Source organism: Aulonocara sp. 'chitande type north' Nkhata Bay, linkage group LG12 (assembly GCF_057382095.1).
Source record: "Aulonocara sp. 'chitande type north' Nkhata Bay isolate Kocher_YH1m ecotype deep benthic linkage group LG12, A_spYH_male_GT1.1, whole genome shotgun sequence".
Lineage (NCBI taxonomy): Eukaryota > Metazoa > Chordata > Actinopteri > Cichliformes > Cichlidae > Aulonocara > Aulonocara sp. 'chitande type north' Nkhata Bay.
In genome coordinates, this window is record NC_141355.1 from 37,572,101 (window position 1) to 37,593,371 (window position 21,271).

The window sequence follows — 21,271 nt, forward strand, 5'->3', positions numbered from 1 at the left end:
TTTCTACTTGGAGAAATTTAAGAGGTTTATCCCTCAAAACTTTACATACAAAAAAGTTGCAAAAAATAGTTTACAACAACAGGAAATTTATTTTGAGTGTCTTCATAGTTTTATTTTGGAGATACACCAATTTTTATATACTGCAGGAAAAACAAAAAAACAATCCTATGATGCAAATTTGCAAAGAAAACAGCATGTGCATCAAAATAAACTATTTCCAGCTGTGCAATTCGAGTTCTAAGCATCCCAGCAACTATTCAGAAAAGTCAAACATGACCAGTATAGGCTTTTAAGGCCTACAAGTAAAAAACTACATTTCTGCGAAAATGACGTCACTTCCGGTTTCGGGGAGGAAATGGCCGACATGTGATAGTTCGCGCCGACGTCTGTTTCACTGTGGGAAGTGTTACGAACAGCTGATCGGATCGGCAAAGCGTGTTTCTGGAACATTATGTTTTTGTTCCTGCAAGCGCTTTTTATGCAATTTTTGCATAGCTATATGTGGAAGGAAACAGTGACCGAGGACAAGCTGATGGCATCAGATGTAAGTACAACTCCTCCGGTTTCATATGCAAAACAAATTATTGCGCTAGCTTACACGGTTCCGGTTCTACAGGGATTTAAAAATAGTTACACAAAACGGAGCGTGCTGCTCTGACCGGCTTCAATGACTTTAAAAAATAATATAAAATAGTGTGCAACACCACTGAAGTTTTTTTTTTTTTTTAAACTCTTTTCAACCAACGGCAGTCACTCTCCTCTCCAAATAATTTCTGCTTAGCTTTCCACGCTTCCCTCGGGTCCTCTTAATCAGCGGTCTCCACCCTTTTTTGCGCCACGGACCGGTTTATGCCCGACAATATTTTCACGAACCGGCCTTTAAGGTGTCGCGGATAAATGAAGGAGGGGCTAATAATCGGCTCAGTCATTTTTAATGATCGTTGAAAGCCCAGATCGTAATCGTGATTAAAATTCGATTAATTGAGCAGCCCTAGTTCAAAGGAAACTATGTATCTTCCATTCATTAGGTAGACAGAAGGAGAACAAATGAATGCTAATGTGCTCGAGGCGGATATGTAGATGGGAAATTCTCTAAGTGTAAAAACTGTCAGTTTAAGCTCTTCTGTCCCTTTGCAACCTAAATGAAGGAATAAATGAGGTTTACACTGTTGTTGTGCAGTGTAAGAGGTGGTGTACCTTCTGCCTTGGCCCGGGTTTCTCTCCCCCCTTCCAGGTGTCGCTCTATGCTGCCTTGACTGTAACATCTGGTAAAGGGCACAGGCGACAGGGCCTGACTGTCAGCCTCGACACGCTGCTCCAGGATCGGAGAAAAGTCCACTGAGGAGTGCGAGTGAGAGGAGACGGCGTCTGAAGCAGCCTTCACCGAGGGCGATCCACCCGCTCCTCCATTTCTTCGTTTGCTTCTAGCTATCTCTGCGAAGGAGGTGACCCTCGGAGGAGGAGGTGGGGTCGCGGCAGCGCCCTCGCTGAGCCGGACGGGGCAGCTCAGCATCCGCTCCAGCGAGCCGAGCCGTGGAGACGGAGACTTGTCCAGGTTGCGATCGTAGCTGCGAGAACGTGGACGGCTTCCTGCAGACGCTCCAATAACGCCCCGACCAGACAGAGGAGGAGAAATGTTGACATACACCTGGCCTTCAATCACAGGACCAGCTTTAGCTCCCTGCTGATTCTTCCTCTTCTCCTCATCCTCATCATTGTCATTATCATCATCATCATCCTGCTGAATAACGAGGAATATGAAAAGAAAAGACTGAAAGTTAAACTTTTTCCAAGAGATTATAAAATAAAACACATTACTAGCTGTGGTTAAGAGGTCAAATTAAAACCAAACCAAAGGCTTAAACTGACTAATCCAGATTTGCTTTGACACAGTGGCAGTGGCACTGTTACCGACTGATATTAATACCCTTCAGTCTACATAAGTGCTAAAATAATCCTCAGACATGAGCAGATAACTGCAGACGGTGGCTAGTGTCTAAAACGAGCCAGTGCCAGACTAATACCAGTGTTACTGCTATTTAAAGGTTTCACTGTTTCATTTTAATTTACAGTTTAGGAGCTCTTTATGTTTCTTCTCCCCATTTTGCCTTTTCTGTTGAGTCAGATGTAATTTCTGTCTCTGTTGTTGATTTGGTCTTGCTTCACTGACCAATTTAGTTTTAGCTACATAAATAACAACAACAGTCACCGCGAAGTGCTTCATATTATAAGTTCAAAGCCTTTACAACCCCAACAATCAGACGACCCCCTATGAACAAGCACTTTGGCGACAGTGGGAAGGAAAAACTTCCCTTTAACAGGAAGAAACCTCCAGCAGAACAAGACTGAGAAGGTGCAGCTATCTGCCACAACCAGTTGGAGGGGAGAGACAATTAATAAACATTACATCATAATCACTTGTTTGTGTAACGTAATTAAACTGACCTTTACTTAACTAAAAACATCAAACACAGATTCAGTGGAGGATAAATCAAAGACTAGATCTTTTACATTCGACTTGGATTATAGATTCTTTATCATCATAAATCCTTATTCACAGTTAAGTGCTGCAGTTATTCAGTAAATCAGTGTATTTACCTTTACACATAATAAATAGGAAAACAAAACTGTCACTGATCATATTCGATTATAATCATATTATATCAAATGGAACCCAATGTGACATTTTAGTTTTGTCAGTGTTACAATTTTACATCACAAAATAGCTGATGAACTTTGACCCTTTGGTCGCACTTCTAGTGGACTGCATTTCCACTCTCGTGTGGACCTTTGCATGCAGTGTATCCTGAAATGGATTAGGAACTGTTGAAACTACAGAGGCCGGATTCTCCACTCACCCTAGATGTCTCTCCCTCTTCATCCTCTTCCTCCACTCCTTCCTCGTAAGCTTGCTGCCTGAAGAGGAAGTACTCACTCGGCTGAGTCGGGGTGGGGCTGCCTTTGCTGTGTTCGTCTGAGCAACTGTGAACCGAGGAGCCCGCGGGACTCGGGGACGACTGCGACGAAAGGTCGCACGTGACCAGTTTGTAGTAGTTCTGGGTGGCGACGACCAGTCGTGCCTGACTCTGGAGACAAGAAGCGAGGTCGCCAGAGGACCCTGCGTGAGGAGGGTGGTAGGAGTTGCAGTTGGCATCGAGGTCAAGAGCCCCCTGGTGCTCCACTGAGCAGGAACAGGTGGAGGAAGAGGACAGGCGTGGTTCACGGATGAGAGGGAATGTGTTTCCAAGTTGTTGAGATAGGGGAGGTTCGGTTGGAGAAGTGTGAAGGTCCAAATAGAAAGCCCCTCCAGTTGAGTCTCGGTTTCCTGGTAGATCGGAAGCAGATGAGGTGCAGGAGTGGTCGGTGGAGCTGTTGAGGTTGGTGGGACCGGACACTGGTGGCTTCTCTGGGACGCTGTTGTTCATCTTGTTGTAGATGGCACTGAAGTTGACGAGCACACCATCGGAGCTGTTGCAGGAGGAGTCACTGCCGTAGCCTTGCTGGCACTCTAAGAACGGCTCGGAGAACGCCTCGGGGAAGTGCCGAGGGTAATTCTGGGAGAGAGTACAGCAGGAGCAGTGCTGGGTGGAAGAGCTGGAAGAGTAGGAGCCTGTCTTGCTGCTTCTCCCACACCTCATCGGATGATCTTCGTCTTCTTCGTCGTCATCACCCCAATCTTGATCTCCGCAGTCCATCGACATGTTGGAGCCACTGCTTCCATGGCGCCGTTGACTGGCAAGTTCCAAAATTTCGAGGTCTTCTAGGTGGTTTGAAAGATCCGAGGCGCCACCTCTCAGGGACTCCCCACTACTTCCTCCCACTGAGCTGTGAAGGAGGAAGGGCTGGGGAGCAAAACCAAGGTCGTGCAAATGGAAGGAAGTCAAACCGTCACTGAGAGCAGAGTGAGCGTCACTGTGAAGGTGAAAGGAAGAGTCTTCAAGGTAACCACTGAGGTTGTCACCGTCATCTTCTTCCCCTTCGTCATCCTCGTCCTCTTCGGTATTCAGCAGAAAAGGATTTTGACGGAATGGATTCCTGTTCCTCGGTTTGGCTCTGGGTAATGTGTGCGCTGTAATCAGCTGGTCCTCCGAATTGCTCGAGGCAAATGATGAATCATCGCTGGCTGTGCTGCCGCCTCTCCCGCCTCTCCCGCCACCCTTTCTTTCTCTTCCTCCATTGTGGGAGGACCAGGAGCCACTAGAGGTCTGGATCAGGCTGCTGTAGAGGAGAGCTTCTCTCTGGAGGACGTCTCTCTCCGGAAGGGAAGTGGTGCGACTCAAGCCCAGGTTCTCTGGTGGGCTAAAAGGGTTGGTCCTCTTCATTGAGCTCCCGCAGCCACCCTGCCGCCTACTCGACACCTGACAGTGCACCAGGGGAATGTGGTGCACAATCAGCGTCTCACCAGACAGTTTAGGAGGGCTGTCCATGGCCTATGAGGAGCGAGGGAGGGACTGGAGCTGCAGCAGCTGAGCGAGGCCCTGTACGGGTGAGGGGGGGAGGCTGAAACGAGGTGTGTTGGCAGTTGTATTCACACTCTGTTTGCTGGGCCTCTCTCTGCAGGGCAGCCAGGGATTTGGAAGGAGAGGTCAGGGAAGTCTACACCATGGTCAGAGTGATACATCTGGAAAACACAAAGACAAAAGAAGTTAGGAAAGCAGGCAAATACACGCACGCGCACATGCACACACAGGGGTTGAGGCTACAAGGTTGTAAAAAAAAGCCAGTGAAACGGTGTTAGATAAAATCATAACTTATTAGACCACAAAAAAAAAAAAAAGAGCTGGAAAAAAAAAGGCTGTTTTATTGGTGTTTGGTGTCCTTGTTAAACATGGGACATCAGAGCAGAGTTTTCAGTTAGTAGGTAACATCAGAGGCAGTTAGGGTACCAGGACTTTGGTACCCTATGTACCGCAGCCAGCTGCATGCTTTTTACTAGCAGCTCCACCAATATTATGGTGATATTCTGTCCTCATATCCGACACCATCAAGATATCCACGGACAATCTGCCCAGGTATAATGTGATAAATCAACTTCTATTCCATAGATGTTTCTTCTTTCTTGAGCAATTTCTTGGCCGAATGGTTGAGATCAAATGGAAACCACAGCAATGAGCTTTCAGTTTGAGTAAAACAAACCGTTAAAATGTCCCTTTCAGTGTCTTGAGGCACAAATCTTCTCCTGCCCTTCACAAACTGCATTTCAGTTCTCTCAGATTAATGAATAAATAAACGACATATGGTTTTCTTAGCTGAAGACTTAGCTCTTACTGTTAGTGCGTTGTTACATCTTGCACAGAAGTTCAAAAAAATAATCACATATTTCTGTAAAGTTACCATATAGTATTTACAGCATACCATAATACTGTATACCATACAATATAAGTACAGTTAAAGTATTGAATGGCTTAAACCACAATCATTTACAAAAACCTCGTCCTTCAAGGAGCATCAGAGCTTTCATTAGCTTGTAATACACGGGATCAGCTAACCCCAAAGTCCCAAAACCAATCACTGTAAAGCCCCTCCAGGGAAAGCAATAACAAACCAGTGACTGAAGTTTTCCTTTCCCAAAGCAAACAAGAGTCTTGATGAACTCCCCATAACTGAAAATTTAGATTCTGGGTTTACTTTTAGTCTTTAATGGAAGCATCCACCCAGCAACAGGAGCATCCTAACACAGCTAACAGGGCTCACACTGTGTTTAAACTTTAATGTTCGAGTAATTTATGAAACAACAGGAACAGATGAGTGTGTTTATTTGTTCTCAAGCCACTTTTCTTCTAGTAAAGCCTAAACACACCTAGCTTCTTTTTTTGTTGCTAGCTTAACTAATGTTAGACATGAGAAAAATAGAGGACATAATGTAAGAACAAAGTCTGCTGCATGAAAACAGTGAGCTCTGTGTAAAGCAGCTCTGCAATGGTCTCTTTGTTTTGGGTTGGTTGAGCTCAGGGGTAGTTCCTGCATGTCTTGCTTTCTTCTCTTCAGCCTCCCTTCTGAGCAAATGTCTGTAGTCTGCAATTAGACCAGGAGTACTTAAGGCCAGAGGGAGGAGAGCCAGAGCGACTCTGCAGTCTGCTGCTGACTGCTAAATCCTGCTCAGTGAAGAGGAGGGTGTTTTTAATCATTTAACCTTCTTGACTTGCTCTTTTAGTGATCAGCTTCTAGGTTTTGCCGTCTCTTTCTTTTCACTGTGACAGAAGCTTGTCTGTCCCTTTCAGTTTAATAAGTAAAAATTAAACTTCTATTAGCAATTTTTTGTTTCTTCCCCACATGACAGACTTTCAGGAGAAGGTAATGGGAAACCAGAGCTGCATTACAAAAGGTCAAAAACCATGCACAGACGATCAAATTAATAGTCCTAATGTGGTTTTGTTACTCCAAAAACTCGACAGCATCCTCCACTGCAACCATACTTGTTGTTAAAATGTAGTAAAAAGAGAAATTAGAGTTCTGGAACTACAAAACACAATGCACAGTTGTTTCCACCAATGATCAGCGAGTCTCCCAAAACATTTAATAAACTGTAGTAATGTAAAGTAATCCTATTAAAACAGCTTCAGTAGCTGTAGAGAAACACATGCAGTGGAAACAGTGAGAGCCAGTAACACACCAAACAGCTGACTCTTAAACAGGACTATGATCTCATCCTTATTCACATCACACCCTAAATAACAGACACAGGATTGAGCCTTCATCCTTCTCTTGCCCCTCAAACGATCAAATCTCCACGAGGCCCTCACATCTTCTTGCTGTCAGATTATATTTGTTGGTGCAAACACACATTTACCTAGCATGCAATTTATCTTCAAATAAGGAAAAAAATATTACTTTGCTTTTGTTTGCAGGTAAGTATGCACTACCTTGCACTCCATCAAGTCTGTCATTTTTCAATTACAGCCCAGCAGCGTTCGTGCTGATGAAACTTTATAGATAAAGGTGTCTTTATATGTCAATACATGTAACTCCCAAATTAGGTGTCGTTACAGAAAATTTACACAAAAATGATGTATTTCCTCATGCTATTCTCACCGCACTGAGGTGAATAAATACACTGAAAGTCATTTTTCCATCAGATTCCCACTTCCTCCCCAGAGGAAGTAAAATGCAGCTCTATTTGCAGTAACAACATTTCACACAGGCTTTAATGCTCTTTATCATTTCAGACGCTGGGAAGCTTCTCCATCATTTGTTTATAGGATTTTTCTACTCAAGTTATGTAGAAATGTTTCATAAACCACCTTTCTATCCTTTGTGTAGTCCAGACTGATATGTACTGTACGCAATCTCAGATTAAGTGCGCCTGTGACTAAAAAAGTGGGAAATCAGATCTGAAGATAAAAGCAAAAGCCACATTTTAGCATTTAGCATTTAAGCTGCACTGCTAACAGTTGCATGGATAAGAAGATGAAGATATAAATGCTGGTGAGAGCGTCACAATCACGATGGAGGCAAAGACACACAGCAGCTCTACAGCTACGTGTTCGCACTGTGCGACAGGTTTACTTGGTGGCACTGCAATAACTGTGATGCTTCTCTTGATATCTGACCTTTTAAACAGAGGTATTTGCTGTCGGGATGGACTCGGATTTCACCTCAAGTGGAGCTCAACCTATTTATCTCAAAGCTGTGAACAAAGAAGTGATGGGTTCCCACTAACCTGTGCTGCAGGTATAAATCATGACATTTTCTGACTTTTCTTTTTTAGTATCTTGAACTTTTTTTTTTTCCCTCTGCCCGTTCTGTTGGTTTTTGTCTTTTGCCCTTCTCCCCCGTCCCTCTTCTCAGCTGTTTCTCTTTCCCTCTTTCTTTCTCCCCTTCTTTCCCCCAGTCAAGTCTGTCCCGTATTCAGTAAGTGAAAATAAAATAAACAATAAAAGGTGAATCAAATGGACCATTACGGCAAGGCTGGGATGGTCAGTTTGGTAAAGTAAATCCGTTGGGCATCTTTCTTTGCCTTTAGACAACAATTCTGATGCAAAAGAGCCAAACGGGACAGGCACAAAAAAAAAAAAAGTATCTTGAACTGATAAATTATAGCAGGAAGGAAACTATTGTTCGTCACGGTGTGAAAACCCCCCACAGTGAATGTGAACCTGCACCTGCCTGGGTGGAAAGTTGTCTTTCATGTGATAGCGAAGGATGGGTTAGCCTTTAAATTCCTCCTGGATTAAACAGCAAAGTAAACAAACAACATGGACCAAGATCTGAGCCCACGTTCACCTCACTGCATTTAAAAATCACAGCGAGGATACTGAATCGAGTTATAATCGCAGACCATCAGAAGAAGCTGACTGACAGAAAATATAAACCATCGGTTGTTTGTTTAGGGCATCATTAATTAAAAATACCTGTTTTGTGACTACTTGCCATAAATTAATTGTAGCGACTGAAACAGAGAATAAGACGTTTCTTAGCTGCCGCTCTGAACCAAAGCCTAAACTAAACCATTACAGCACTAAAAATCGTCACAGCTTTTCATTTTATCATAAACAGTTTCATGTAATTTTCCTTTTCTTGACGGACTAATATAAGAACGATTTTCAATCGGCGTATCGTATGAAACACACTCATCATGCACTTTTATGTGCGTTTCAAACAGAAAAGTGCATTTTGTTTTGTTTGTGTGGTAAGAATCAGAAGCCTGACATCTCATTACTACTACGCTTAGCAACATGATGTCCTGTTGTTACATAACAGAGACGACACAAAGACACCTGACGCAACAAACCACCAAAGAATAAGTCTAATCTTCTTGCAGCGTATTCTCTTTAAGTGTTGAATACAAACGCTCATGTGGAACAGAAAGGTAAGTGAAGTATACAACATCATAGAATCTGCTCCTTTCTTCCGAGACTCCACATATCTCTGCATATAATATACGTATCAGGTCCAAGAAGCCTTCAATGTATCTGAGGCTGTCACTGGTTCCTGTTAGCAGAGTCACATTAATGACTCTATGCGCAGTTAAAGACTCCAGGCGAGGTTAGGGAAAGCCAGTTGGTTTTATGAGATAATCTGCAGGGTTAGGTAGGCGAGACTGTAATGTGTCTTCAGATTAGACAGCTGTCTCGTTCATATCACCTGTTGCTGTGAATTCTTGTGAAGATGATGAACTTTAGGAGAGCAGCCCATGTGAGTATTGATCTATTCATGTGAGGAATCTCTTTTCTACTCCTAAGAGTGTGAAAAAGACGGTGCCTGGACTTCAGCACGTGTGTGAAGACATTTCATCTCTCAAACAAGAAGCCTGTTCAGTTCTAAAAACAAAAAGATGGAGGGTCTCAGGTTTAGTTGGGGTTGTCTGCTTTGGAGGCGGGCGTTCATCATATAACAACAGGATTTCACTGCTGAAAGCAGCGGTGATGAAATATATCAGTCTTCTAAGCCTGGTTTTTCCCAGATTTCTTCCTGTTAAAAAGGGAGTTCTTCCTTCCCACTGTCGCCAACTTTGTGGGTTAATCTAGTCTCTGAACAAAACTAAACTCATTTTACATACTGCTGAGTAGCTGAAGCAATAATTGTACTTCTATTACATTTTCTGTTTAATAATCTAAAAGGTGCAAAATAATTAGTAAAAACCGCCGTGTCCCTCTTTAGACTCACCCCTGCCTGCTGCAGCTGTTATTGATCGTCTGCAACTTACAAGAAACCAGCAAAGATTGTGGTGAAATATATGAACTGCATGCAGACAGATTCTGTTTGGGTGGTGGTGAAATCACATTATTCTTCACGTTTAATTTGTGATAAACATAATTTGATTAAAGACACTTGTTGGACTTTCACCAGTGAGATTTTGATTGTAGCTTACTGTAGTTTTCACATCAGAGTTCATGCTAAGGAAAATAAAAGCTGCTCATTATCTTAAAACACTGAATAGCTACTTTTACGTGAGCTTAAAGAGCGTTTATATTTAACTGGTCAAAGGGGCCTCTGCCTGTTAAACCAAAAATAAAATCAAATAATAACAATTATCTATTGCTTTGCAACACAAACACACTTGGCCTCTCTGCTGTGTTCACCGGGGACTTTTCACACAACATCCTGGTTGTTGTTTATAACCGTCACCTCATGAGCCAGGTAACCGAGTGTGACATCATCTGCTTTGACTGTGCAAGATGACAGTCCACAGTCTCACTGCTTTCCTCGATCCTTTAGTGATTTTACAGATATCAATTTCTGAAAAACTGTGACAAATATGTTTCCTTTTGATGATTAATAAAGACAATCTGAGGATTAAAGTGTTTGCAGGGATGACTGATACTGACAAAACAGCTATGAGGAAAAACATTATGTCAAAGCATTTTTCACTACAAGCCACGTTTCACCTTTCATTCATACAGCAATTAATTTTTTGCAAATCCAATTTACTGTGGAAATTTGTTTTAAACTGACAGAATCAGTTAAAAGCAAATGATATAAAATTTCTTACATTAATTTAATGCATGTGTCTTTATGAAAATCATTTAAAAATTGAAGTATCAACAGCTAGGTTGTGAAGACATCTAGGCACAGACCCACAAGTTAAGCCTTTTTAAATCTACAGCGTGATATTTATGCTACATCAATCAGCAGCAATGAAACGGCGCTGTGTGACGCTTGTCTCAAAACTGCCTCTTAAGAGATTGACAAATGTATGCAGGCTGCCAAGCTATTCAGCTATTCAGGCACACGCAGAAATGACAGAGTGAACAGTGAATACGTCCAGTGAATGCCCATTATGCTGCATTAACCACCACATTTATCTTTTTGGCATTTCTATGGGGCACCCATACCCATGCAGTTACATAACTGCAACAGTTCCACCCCGACAAATATAAATAACGGTCCTACAAGTGAAAAAGTTAATCTAAAACTGATCAGCCTTTATGCAGCCTTTGCAACAAAGAGCACAATACAGTGCAGAGAAAGCTTCTGCACACTTTTCTTAAGAAAACATGCACAACCAGCCTCACACAAGCCAGCAGCAGCAGCATGACTGAATTCTGTGTTATTACCAGATTGCAGCACATCTGATCAGATAACGGGTTAAGAAGAACAAAGAGGCTGTGTTTGGCCAATCGAAATCCATTTCCCATGCAACATCAGAAACCCTAGCTACAATGCCACCCAATCAGAGCCCTGCTCCACGAGGGGCAGCATGAGAAAGTATTTCTTTTCTTCGTCTCTCTTTACTTCCAACACAATACCTGCTTACATAAGAACCTGAATTCATCCAGAAAGGTCGAGCTCTCTCAGGACGTCCTACTGTTGATGCTTAAACAGTCTAAACCCCGTTAAACCTGATGAGGAGACCAGAATATCATTCTGAAATCAGCAGCATCGGATTGTTAGTGTTTTTATTCACTCAACTAGTCTCCAAATCTGTCATGAGCCTGAAAATACACAAGACAAAATAAACACAGCACCTTCAGATTCACAGCATTTTATACCCACAGTGCTATTTTCCTATACTGTGCAGTGTTTTAGCATCATTTAGCTAAACGTTCCAACAGGTAAATTTGCTGACGAACATAGTTGCCTTTTAGTACTGAGACCTAACCAAAGTCCTGCAGCAGAGTAAACATAACTAAATGCCAAATCTGCTGAGGGCACCAAAGACTTCCTGTAACTTCATGATCATGTTTCAGTGTTCAGACTGGATAAAACTCAACAGCATCCCTGATATTTACTGTAATAAAATAGGAATTAAAGACAAGTCAAATAAATTGAATGGTGGCTTAAAGAAACAACTGCCCGCTTTGACAGTAACACTGTCACCGTGAGCTGTGTGGCAGGCAGTGGTTGGACCCACGCGCAGGACTCAAGACGGAATATTTAACTCAAGGCGACAGTTTTTATTCACCGGCAGCAAATGAAAAAGAAACACAAGACGAGCACTAGAAACAAAAAAACAACATTCAAACTAGGAAGGATGATCTAAACTAGGAGTTCATGACGTGGCGTGACATAACCTGACAAAACATGACGACTGAGGCAGGGGCGTAATTTCCAGGGGGGTTAGGGGAGTTATGACCCCCACAATAATCAGACACAGCCATTATAACCCCCCCAATAAAACGATGAATTATCTTGCATAAGTAGGCTGTTGATTTTCTTTACTCATTTCAGGTATTACGAGCTAAATAGCTGCATGTTTAATCATCTGGGAATTTACCCAGATTTATTTATTTAGACAGAGATCTTGATCCCCCCCAATGTTCAGCACAAAGTTACACCCATGGACTGATGAATACACAACTAACGCAGAGGACACGACAACGGGCAGGGAAAAACACAGGGCTTAAATACATACTGGTGTAATCAGGGAATGGGAGACAGGAGGGAAACACTGCTGGGATAATGACGAGACACGGGGAGGCAGAACTGAAACCATAACCATGGGACAAGGACTACCAAAGTAAAACAGGAAACTAAGACGCAGACTAGACACTAAGACGTGGAAACACAGGAACCTGAACCGCAGAGATGATACAAAACAGAAACCACAACCCAAGGACTAAAGACGTAACATTAGCAGAAAACCATAATTATAGCTAGAATCACCAATAAACACAAAGCACTGAGTCCGTGACCCAGTACCGTGACAAACACTCAGGATCGTGTGAGGAAGGAGCTGTACTTCCGTATTTTTAGAGGTTTTTTCGCCATGAAACAGTTAATAATGTGATAACGATGGAGAACAAAAAAAAGACGATTTTTGGTCTCTGACACTCTGATAACTACGGATTAGTAAAAGGTTCTTGTTAAAAAAAAAAATCAATTCCATTATTATCTTTCTCCACAACTACGTCGTTAATGGGTTCCTCTGAAAGCATTAACAGCATAGCTTAGATGCTAACTAGGGTGGGAAACTGACCTATTTATGAAACACGAGAGGAAAAGGAAAGCAAAGCTGTAACAAAGGACATCCTCCCTCTTAAATCATTGGGGCTGTACTTCCAGGAATGAGTCTAAGCCCAGGAGGGGTGCATCCGAGTGACGGCACACCCTCGACGGGCAGAGACAGCACAGCCAGACGCAACAGCAATTATGATGATGGATGAAGTCCACGCACAGCCAGACACATATTTATTGCAATAAAACACAAGCAGGTGACAACTTGTTTCAGTGAAGAAGTCAAGACAGACAACAGATTCAGAAAAAATAATAAAACGTCGAATTTAAACTGGCCTGTATCAAAACTGCTTAAAAACGTAAAAACAAACTCAAATTCACATCTTTAGTATATACACACACACACACACACACACACACACACACACACACACACACACACACACAATACAAAATATACATATATTTTTTAAGAAAGAAAAAACGTATTAAATGAATAATTTAATGTCTTAGAAGTATAATTAAATGGCTGGAGGATGCAGAACAATTGAAAATAAAGCACCCTGCTCATACAAAACGGTACAAAGAATGAACTGAAAGGAGCTGCTGTACACCACCTATACCTGTACTGCCTCTGCAGCCAATTTAAATGAATGGGAAAGCAACCATAGCTGTAGTTTTACTGCAGTTACTAAGAACTACATGTGTAGAATCACCAGTCAGGTCCGATAAAGAAAAAACAAACAAACAAACAAAAAGAAAAAAAAAAAACATGTTGAAAAGTTGAATTTGCTCCAAAATAAGGACTAATTTGTTTTTTCCTTCGTAAACGGAATTTCTATTAAACATTAGAAAATTCATAGATGAATGTATACGATCAGTTTCTTTGGACCATCCCACCAAACGCCATCAGAGATCCACATACAGCCAAGAAAAATAACTAAACTTACCAACAACCAACAGCACGATTGCATTACATGTTACACATCCTGCATCTATGATTTGTTGGCTCGTTGTGGAAAACAAACAAACAAACAAACAAAAACAAACACTGTCACAGAAAACAAATGTTTCTCTTTTTCAGACAGTCCCTGCTTCGCTCTCATCTCCTGCAACAGTCTGTAGCTGTCTTGGTGCCGAGTTATCAATCAGTGTTTCTCTCTGCAGAGCGACTGAATGGATCTTTTGTCTGTTGCACACATTCGCCGTCACAAAGCAAAATAGAGCCAGACAAAAAGACGGGAAGAGCTAAAAGCGAGGAATGCTGCAACTAAACAACCTTGATGGGTTCTTGGAACTTTGAGGCCGTTTTACCGCTGCGCTGAACTCGACGAGTAACAAAAGGTTTATCTGCTACTCAGGAAGAAAGAATATGTAAAACATCCACACAGATAACTAAAAGGAGAAAAATAGAAAACAAGCAGGAAGTGACCCAGTCACAGTACACTGAGTCACATATTCAGCGTGGAAACATTCCACCAAGTCCAACCAGCTGCCGGGAACAAAAACACAAAGAAGGATGTGTACCAAAACTCAAACAGTCATGAAATCCTACCATACTAACTCAAAACTAGAGCATTATACATGTATGAGAGAAGGATAACAAGGGGCTCTACTGTTCTAACAAATAATCACATCCATCTTATCTGCGGCTCGACTGGTGCTGGAATAAAGGCCGGGGGGGACTGCACGGGCTCAGTTTTACACCTGTGTTGTCAGTTTAAGCTTGCACTGATGTTAACATGCACAACCTTTGATTTAATTCCATTGTTTAAGAAACAATGTTTTGCTTGTGATGCCAATTCTCCAATAAGGGGACCACAAAGTATTCAAGAGACCATAAAAGTTATGAGGATACACAGACTGTGGATGATGTTTCAGTCTCATCCATAATAACTCAAGAGAGCTAATCATACATACAACCCCAGTTCAAAAAAAACAGGACACTGAAAATAGAGCATAAAAACAGAATGCTGTCATTTGTAAACCTTTGATAAAGACGGGATGCTGCACATTTTTCTGAGTCGTGTCGCTGCCACGATACGTCTCACCGTGTCTACTTTCTACTGTAAAAAAAAAAAGTTTGAGATTTCTGAATAATTGCATTGTTTCAATTCATATTCCACATGTTTTTGATTTGATTCACCATCTATTGATCTATTTAGCAGAGTTCACTGCACTACATGCAACTGAGGGGTGGGGGGTGGGGGGGATGCTACCTGTTGACACAGCAAAAATCGGTCGTCCTATTGATCCTGTATGTTTAGCGCCACTGCCACAAACATATGAAGGTGTTGCTGTCCCACAGGACTCCTCTTTACTGCTTTATCACAGAATCCCCAGCATGACGGCCTTTATAGCCAAATTTATTATTGCTTCAGCTCTATTCTATTTCTACTAAGCATCACTGCATTTTATTGAGCTTTTTGCTCTTTTAATTTTTTTTTATGTGGTTCCTTTTGAGATATTTACTCTATTTTATGGCACTATTCTGCTGTATTGAGCATAGTATTGTTTATTACTTCTGCTGCTGTAATAGAGGAATCCATCAATCTGTAAATCAAATAAAATGCAGTCATCCCTCTGCTACTCCAGTCACATTCAAATGCCTTTATCATTGTAGCGCCTTTAATTTACAATACAAAGCGCCTTGAGGAAATGGTTGTTATGATTTGCTGCTATATAAATAAAACTGAACTGAATTGAAATTGAGCTGATAGAGGTGACAGTAACTGCTCATGATAACCGAGATATGCACATCTCTGAACAGATGAAGAAAAGTGATACCTACACTAAGAATTACAGCACATCAGTGCACTTCTGGCTGCTAATCGCTCCTAACTTTCAATTAAAAATGCAATTTATTGCCCATAAAACAACACATTAAATTTCAATACATGAAACAGAAACACCGGTTTTCTCACAGAGTTAAAGAGGTTTCCCTCCCCGCTGCCTAACCACTCGAGGATCATTAAATATAATGATTATTGTGCCACGTGACAAATATCTTCTTGTTTTAATGACCAACCTATTCAGTTTTATCTAACCTGACAAAAACCATCACCATACTGAATTCAAACGTGTCCAGATGAGGATATTTTATCCTTTTTTGCAGATAAGATAGCAGACAAAGATCTTCACCGTGTGTCACATGACACAGGAAACTCTTTTATTTTAAGTAACTGCTTTTCTCACAAACACACCCTCAGAAAATGATTAAGTGCAGGTGGGATTTTTGCTGGTTGTTATATTGAACAGGTTGAGCCACAGATTACTTCAAAGACTTGTCATTACAGGTATTTAAGTTCCCACAAAGCCTGACAGCGTGAGCATGAGTCTGCATGAACAACACGTGACACCGTGACGTGTCAAACACAGATGTAACCAGCTGTGAACATGACACCAGGTTTCATCAGTATGACTTGCAAAGCATGTTTGAAAATGCAGCGCTGCAGTTCTGCTTCCGGCCATCTCACCTCCGTTCCTCTCGACCTCCTCCTCACACTGTGCTGACTTTGTCCTTCTTGCTCCTCTCCTCCGGTCCACATCCAAACACCTCTCACTCTGTTCCCCATCTTCTTCTGACACGTTATTGCTTTCTCTCATTTATCCCCCTCCCCACTTACTTGCACCAAATCCCTGCTCGGCTACCCTTTCTGCTTCGCCTCCATATTGCACTGCAGTGTAACGCATCTTTCCTTTACTTCTGCCTCTCTCATAATCTCCCTTCCCTTCAATCTCTCTCTTCCCTTCCGTATCCAACTGACACTGACTGTATATGGTTTCACTGAGATCACCTATTACAATCCAGCAGTGCTTTTATTTTGCGTGGCCAACAATCGATTCACTGCCAGTAAGAAAAATGTATAAGATAAACTTGTAAGTAGAACCAGAAGAATTAACTTTAATGAATGTTTTTAAAACTTTAACTGTGGTTTTACTTCACTTCGCTCTGAGCCTCCATCTGGATCGCATATCTGTCTGGTCCTGACTCAAAAAGCTGAATAAGGTATTCTGATAACAAGCCAGTCAGCTTTATTTGTCAAGGTGGCTTTGAGTTTTGTTTATTTACATTTTCTATATGTTTCTTGGTTTGCTTGGTGTTTCTATTCTCAGGTTTTACCCTCACCTCCTCTTGCAGTCTTCTTTCTGTTGTACTTCTTTGATTTTTCATTCCTGGAGTTTGCGTTTACCCCCAGCTTCCCTGTGTCTCCTGTTGAGTCTCCATCTCTGTGTTCAGTCATTTTTATTGGTTACTTCCAGTTTTATTTTGGTAGTTTTGGTCACCTGTGTCTTGTATTGAGTTTATCTTCCCTTGTCTCGTTATCCCTGATTAGTTCCCGCTGTATTTCCCACGGCCTCGTGTATATATTGTCCCAGTCTCCCCTTACTCATTGTAGTGTCGTCTCTCAGAGCTGCGTGCTTCCCTGCTCAATAGTTCCTGTAGTCCTTGTTGTGCATCTCCTGGTTTGTGATCACCTTGCCAATTGCTTTTGGACTCATTTAGAACAGCCGGCAAAAAAGGTTCCCTTTCCATTCCCCCCCTGTGTTCTGCAACCTGCCACACAACTGTTGTTCTTTATTAACTAAGACAAATGTTGTTGCAGCAGGAGAAGCAGGAGCTTCCTCAATGCTAACATAGCGCAGAGGTCAGAGGTCGTCCCTGAAACACCAACAACTTTTCCTTTCTTTCTTGCAATATTTTGAGTTTAACAGTTGTGACGTAACAGTTTAGATTTACTCAATTTGATTTTACAAAGTTAGGAAAGTAAAGTTTAAAATCAATCCTTAAACATAAGTAATCCACATCAGCAGATATCCAAAGCCAACTTATTGATATTATATAAGAGTGGGAAAAAGTTAGATTAACGCATTGCTTCTCTCAAGCGCTTTAAAAAAAATCAAATGTAGTTAAAAGGAAAATGCTGAGATTTTTGTCACATAAGCTAAGACAGTCTTGCCGCCTTCACACTGAATGATTTTGCTTACATGTCACCCTCCCATTCTTCTCAGCAGCACAGTGAAAATGTCCATAGTACTCTGATGGTGTCCCAGCAGCTCTTTCACAGTCAGACAAATCAGCATGCAGGGCGGGCAACATTCATCTGCTTCAGCAATAAACACACGCACACAAATTCACAACTCTCCCAAACAGCCGTCTGGGTGCCTTTAAATCAGCGAAGCATTGCAGGCCGAGAGACATGAAAGGAACAAAACTGCCATAATAAGCTGGAGGGCAAAAGCTGTGTGGGTGCACGATCGCATGTGCTTGTGTTGATGTGTTCGACTCAAAAATTTCAAAAGGGAAAGATGCATATCCGACGTGCACAGCCATTTTCCTTTCTGACACCGACTGTGGCCGTGTCCTTACACTTTGTGCTGGTTCTGCTTTGCTTTCCTTCCACGGCCGGCTGTGTGATTCTGTTTCATAGTTTTACTTAAATAAGTCATTTCACACAGTCAGTGGTTTATGAAGACTAAAAAGGACTTATCAGCGTAAAAACACTATCAGTAAAATGTGCTTCAAAGTAAGACGTGCGTATTTTATTATTAGTTGCATAATTAGATCAGAGATTTTTTTAATGATGCTGCTGATTCCAATCTTGCATGATTCCTTTTTCCCCTGAAGACTATCAGCGACACACAGACCTGTTCAACTTTTTCCTGTACTTTAAACAATACCCACTAATCTGAGCCAAGTTGGAGCTAATAGTTTAATTAACTGAAATTAAAGCAATGTGAAAAAAATAAAGGTTTGTAGAGTTGTACATTGCTCCCAAGTGCCAAAATAACCAAGCTGAAGCATAAACGCCAAAAACTGCAGTTCTTCGAACGGCCACTTGAGGCTGGCTCTGAAAATCATCCCACCAGACTCCTGTGTTAAAATGTCTGATTTTACAGCTTTAAAAAGTACGTTTACAGCCTGGTACTAAAAACAGCTTAGTTCTCTAGAGTTAATTTCCCCCTTCGTATTTACTGAACACAGGATTGTTTTTTATAACTCATTCCTAATAGATTGATCTGAAAATTAGTAAACTTGATGTTTGCAACTTGCTAACATAGCTTGTTAGCATTGGCTGACAGCTTAGCCGTCCACCCTCTGGTCAAGTTATGGTCACTTCTGGCTCCAAAAGCCCAGTTCACTATCAATATGCAACTGTGTGGAGTCATAAATCTGCCTCAGATATTACTAAATTATAGTACTTTAGTCAATGCACTTTGTTAATTTGAGTATTGCCCTTTTCCTGGGAAGCCAAAGGCTTTAAACAAAAAGACCCTGATCAGCAGAACACTTGCAAAAGCCCTAACAGAGATGTTGCATCAAAATCACAAGGAGGTTCATTTCCAGGCCAAACCACCACAGGCCTGCAGAGGCTACACGCGGCCTCGGCTGATCAGCTGTGAAGAATCAAGTTCTTAACACGTTTCCTTGACTTTAAATGCTGAGTTGTTGGGGGATAAATACCTCGGTTACAAGCTTACTGTCACAGATTCACTCTAAAACAATGGATTCTGATTTTAAGCAACAATTTTTACGATAAATATACCTCACAACTCTAGATATACATTTCAAGCTGCAAACAGACAAAATTTAGAGAGGCCAATTATTATATGTTATGGTTGCAGATCTTAATAAGCAAGAACAGCACAGTCTACTCTGAGCACGGAGTTACACAAACATGAGCTAAAGAAGCTCAGTAAGAGATGACTGGGAGATGCTGGCATGGCTTGAAAAGGTTTCCAAATTATGTTTTTGAAAACTAACTTTGTTCTTTACAAACTGGAGAGTCTCCAAAACAAGCATTTGTGTGGCTGAGTGCAGCTGCAGATAACAGAGTGCTGAAATCCTCTATTCAGGAAAACTCGATTACACGCTGGGAAACGGGCGTCACGTCTGTGCATGTTTTTTTTACATACTTAGCATAGCTCAAATCACAGCACACACTAACACATAGGAAAGCCACACATGTGCACACACACACACACACAGAAACTATTCACATCCGGCCTCAGCAGGCCTTCAGTTACATAACAAGACACACACACACACACACACTTGAAGATGAGGACAGGCAGCTGAACAGCGAGAGGAGGCACATCGCCCTGACTCAGTGAATCCGCCAGTTTCGAGAAATGACCAGTACGCTGAGGCTTTAGTCCTGTAATGCCATGACGATTAGCTCAGCGGTCACAGGTCCTCCTTCACACTGACTGGTGACGCAGACAGAGTCGGCACAGATTCATGCTTTGCTAACACGCTGCTGCTTTAAGTGGCTTTCACTGTGAACAGTGTGAGCTGCTCTGACAGTCAACAACAACTTTACATAAGACAAAACAACCAATTTGAATCCCAAAATTCAGAGTTCTGGAAACACGTGACTTTAGAATAAAAAGCATATCCACCACAACATATTTATCAGCAATCAGAGCTTACACAATCACCTGTTGATGGGCTGGAAATGGCCAGTTGGAACATTTTAACATATTGTGCAATTTAAAGAACAGCAGATAAACACACTGCTATTGTAAAACTTATGTTGATTCTATAGCTGCACCCCAGTATGAGTGTAATGACACGGTTTGGGCCCTTGGGTTGACTTAGGTTAATACTCTGACGCTATAAGCATCAGCCTAAGCCTGCTGATCTTCACGGCTCTTCCTTGATCTCTTTCTGTCTTTAATCAGTGAGTTCAGTAAATTTCGCTGCAGCAGGATGTAAGGGCAGTTCGGGCAATGTTTTAAAAACAGTGGCAGTCGTAATACTCTTCAGTGCTTTCATCATGAGAAAATTGTTACATTTTATTTCAGGTTCTGCATATTTGTGTATCTACTTCTATAATCTCTAATGGAGTACCTAACCTGAATCAATGTACGCAACCAGCAGGAAAAAAATGTATTTTAAAATTTCTTACGAGTATCTAATTTTATTATTAGTACTACTAATAAAAATGTGAGCACAGCTCCTGCAACAAGCTCTACCACAGCCTTCTAAGTCTAACTGTTACTACTACAGCTATAATCCTAAAAGGAAAATCATCTGTGCCCCACAGGAAGAGCGTAGTAATCCCACAACAGTACAGGCTACAAAATAAACAAAAGTTTCTTTTAAATACAATACTGATAAAAACAAAGAAAATAGAGAGTATAAGTGAGACAGAGAACTGCAGAGGTCAGTAGGGCTGCATAAAGCTGACAGCTAGCTGTAAACAAATGGATTCAGGTTCTGGAGATTAGAAAGCAAGGCAGAAAAAATAAATTACATAAGACACGCTGAGCTTTCTCCCTTCCGCTGCTTCCCTCCTGAGATTATCAGGTTATCTAAAAGAGCACCAGGACAAGCAGACCACCTGGTGTATTAACATCTTGCATGACTTATTATTGCATAAACAATGCAGACAAAACATCTGGAGTCCAAAACAAGTATTCAGTTAAT

At 41.6% G+C, this 21,271-nt stretch overlaps 1 protein-coding gene across 5 annotated transcripts in view; it reads right to left on the reverse strand.

The window, feature by feature from the left end:
* Positions 1-21,271, reverse strand: part of rusc2 (RUN and SH3 domain containing 2) — a 42,815-nt gene that overhangs the window by 18,261 nt on the left and 3,283 nt on the right. For 4 of the 5 annotated variants that reach the window (XM_086315490.1, XM_086315489.1, XM_086315487.1 and 1 more), the window contains exons 3-4: positions 2,859-4,621; positions 1,198-1,741 (exon numbers count right to left, since the gene is read on the reverse strand). In XM_086315490.1, coding sequence (XP_086171616.1) covers positions 1,198-1,741; positions 2,859-4,427 — 2,113 coding nt within the window. In that variant the 5' untranslated portion in view covers positions 4,428-4,621. The remainder of the gene's footprint in view (positions 1-1,197; positions 1,742-2,858; positions 4,622-21,271) is intronic. The other variant, XM_086315488.1, reaches the window with a different exon arrangement.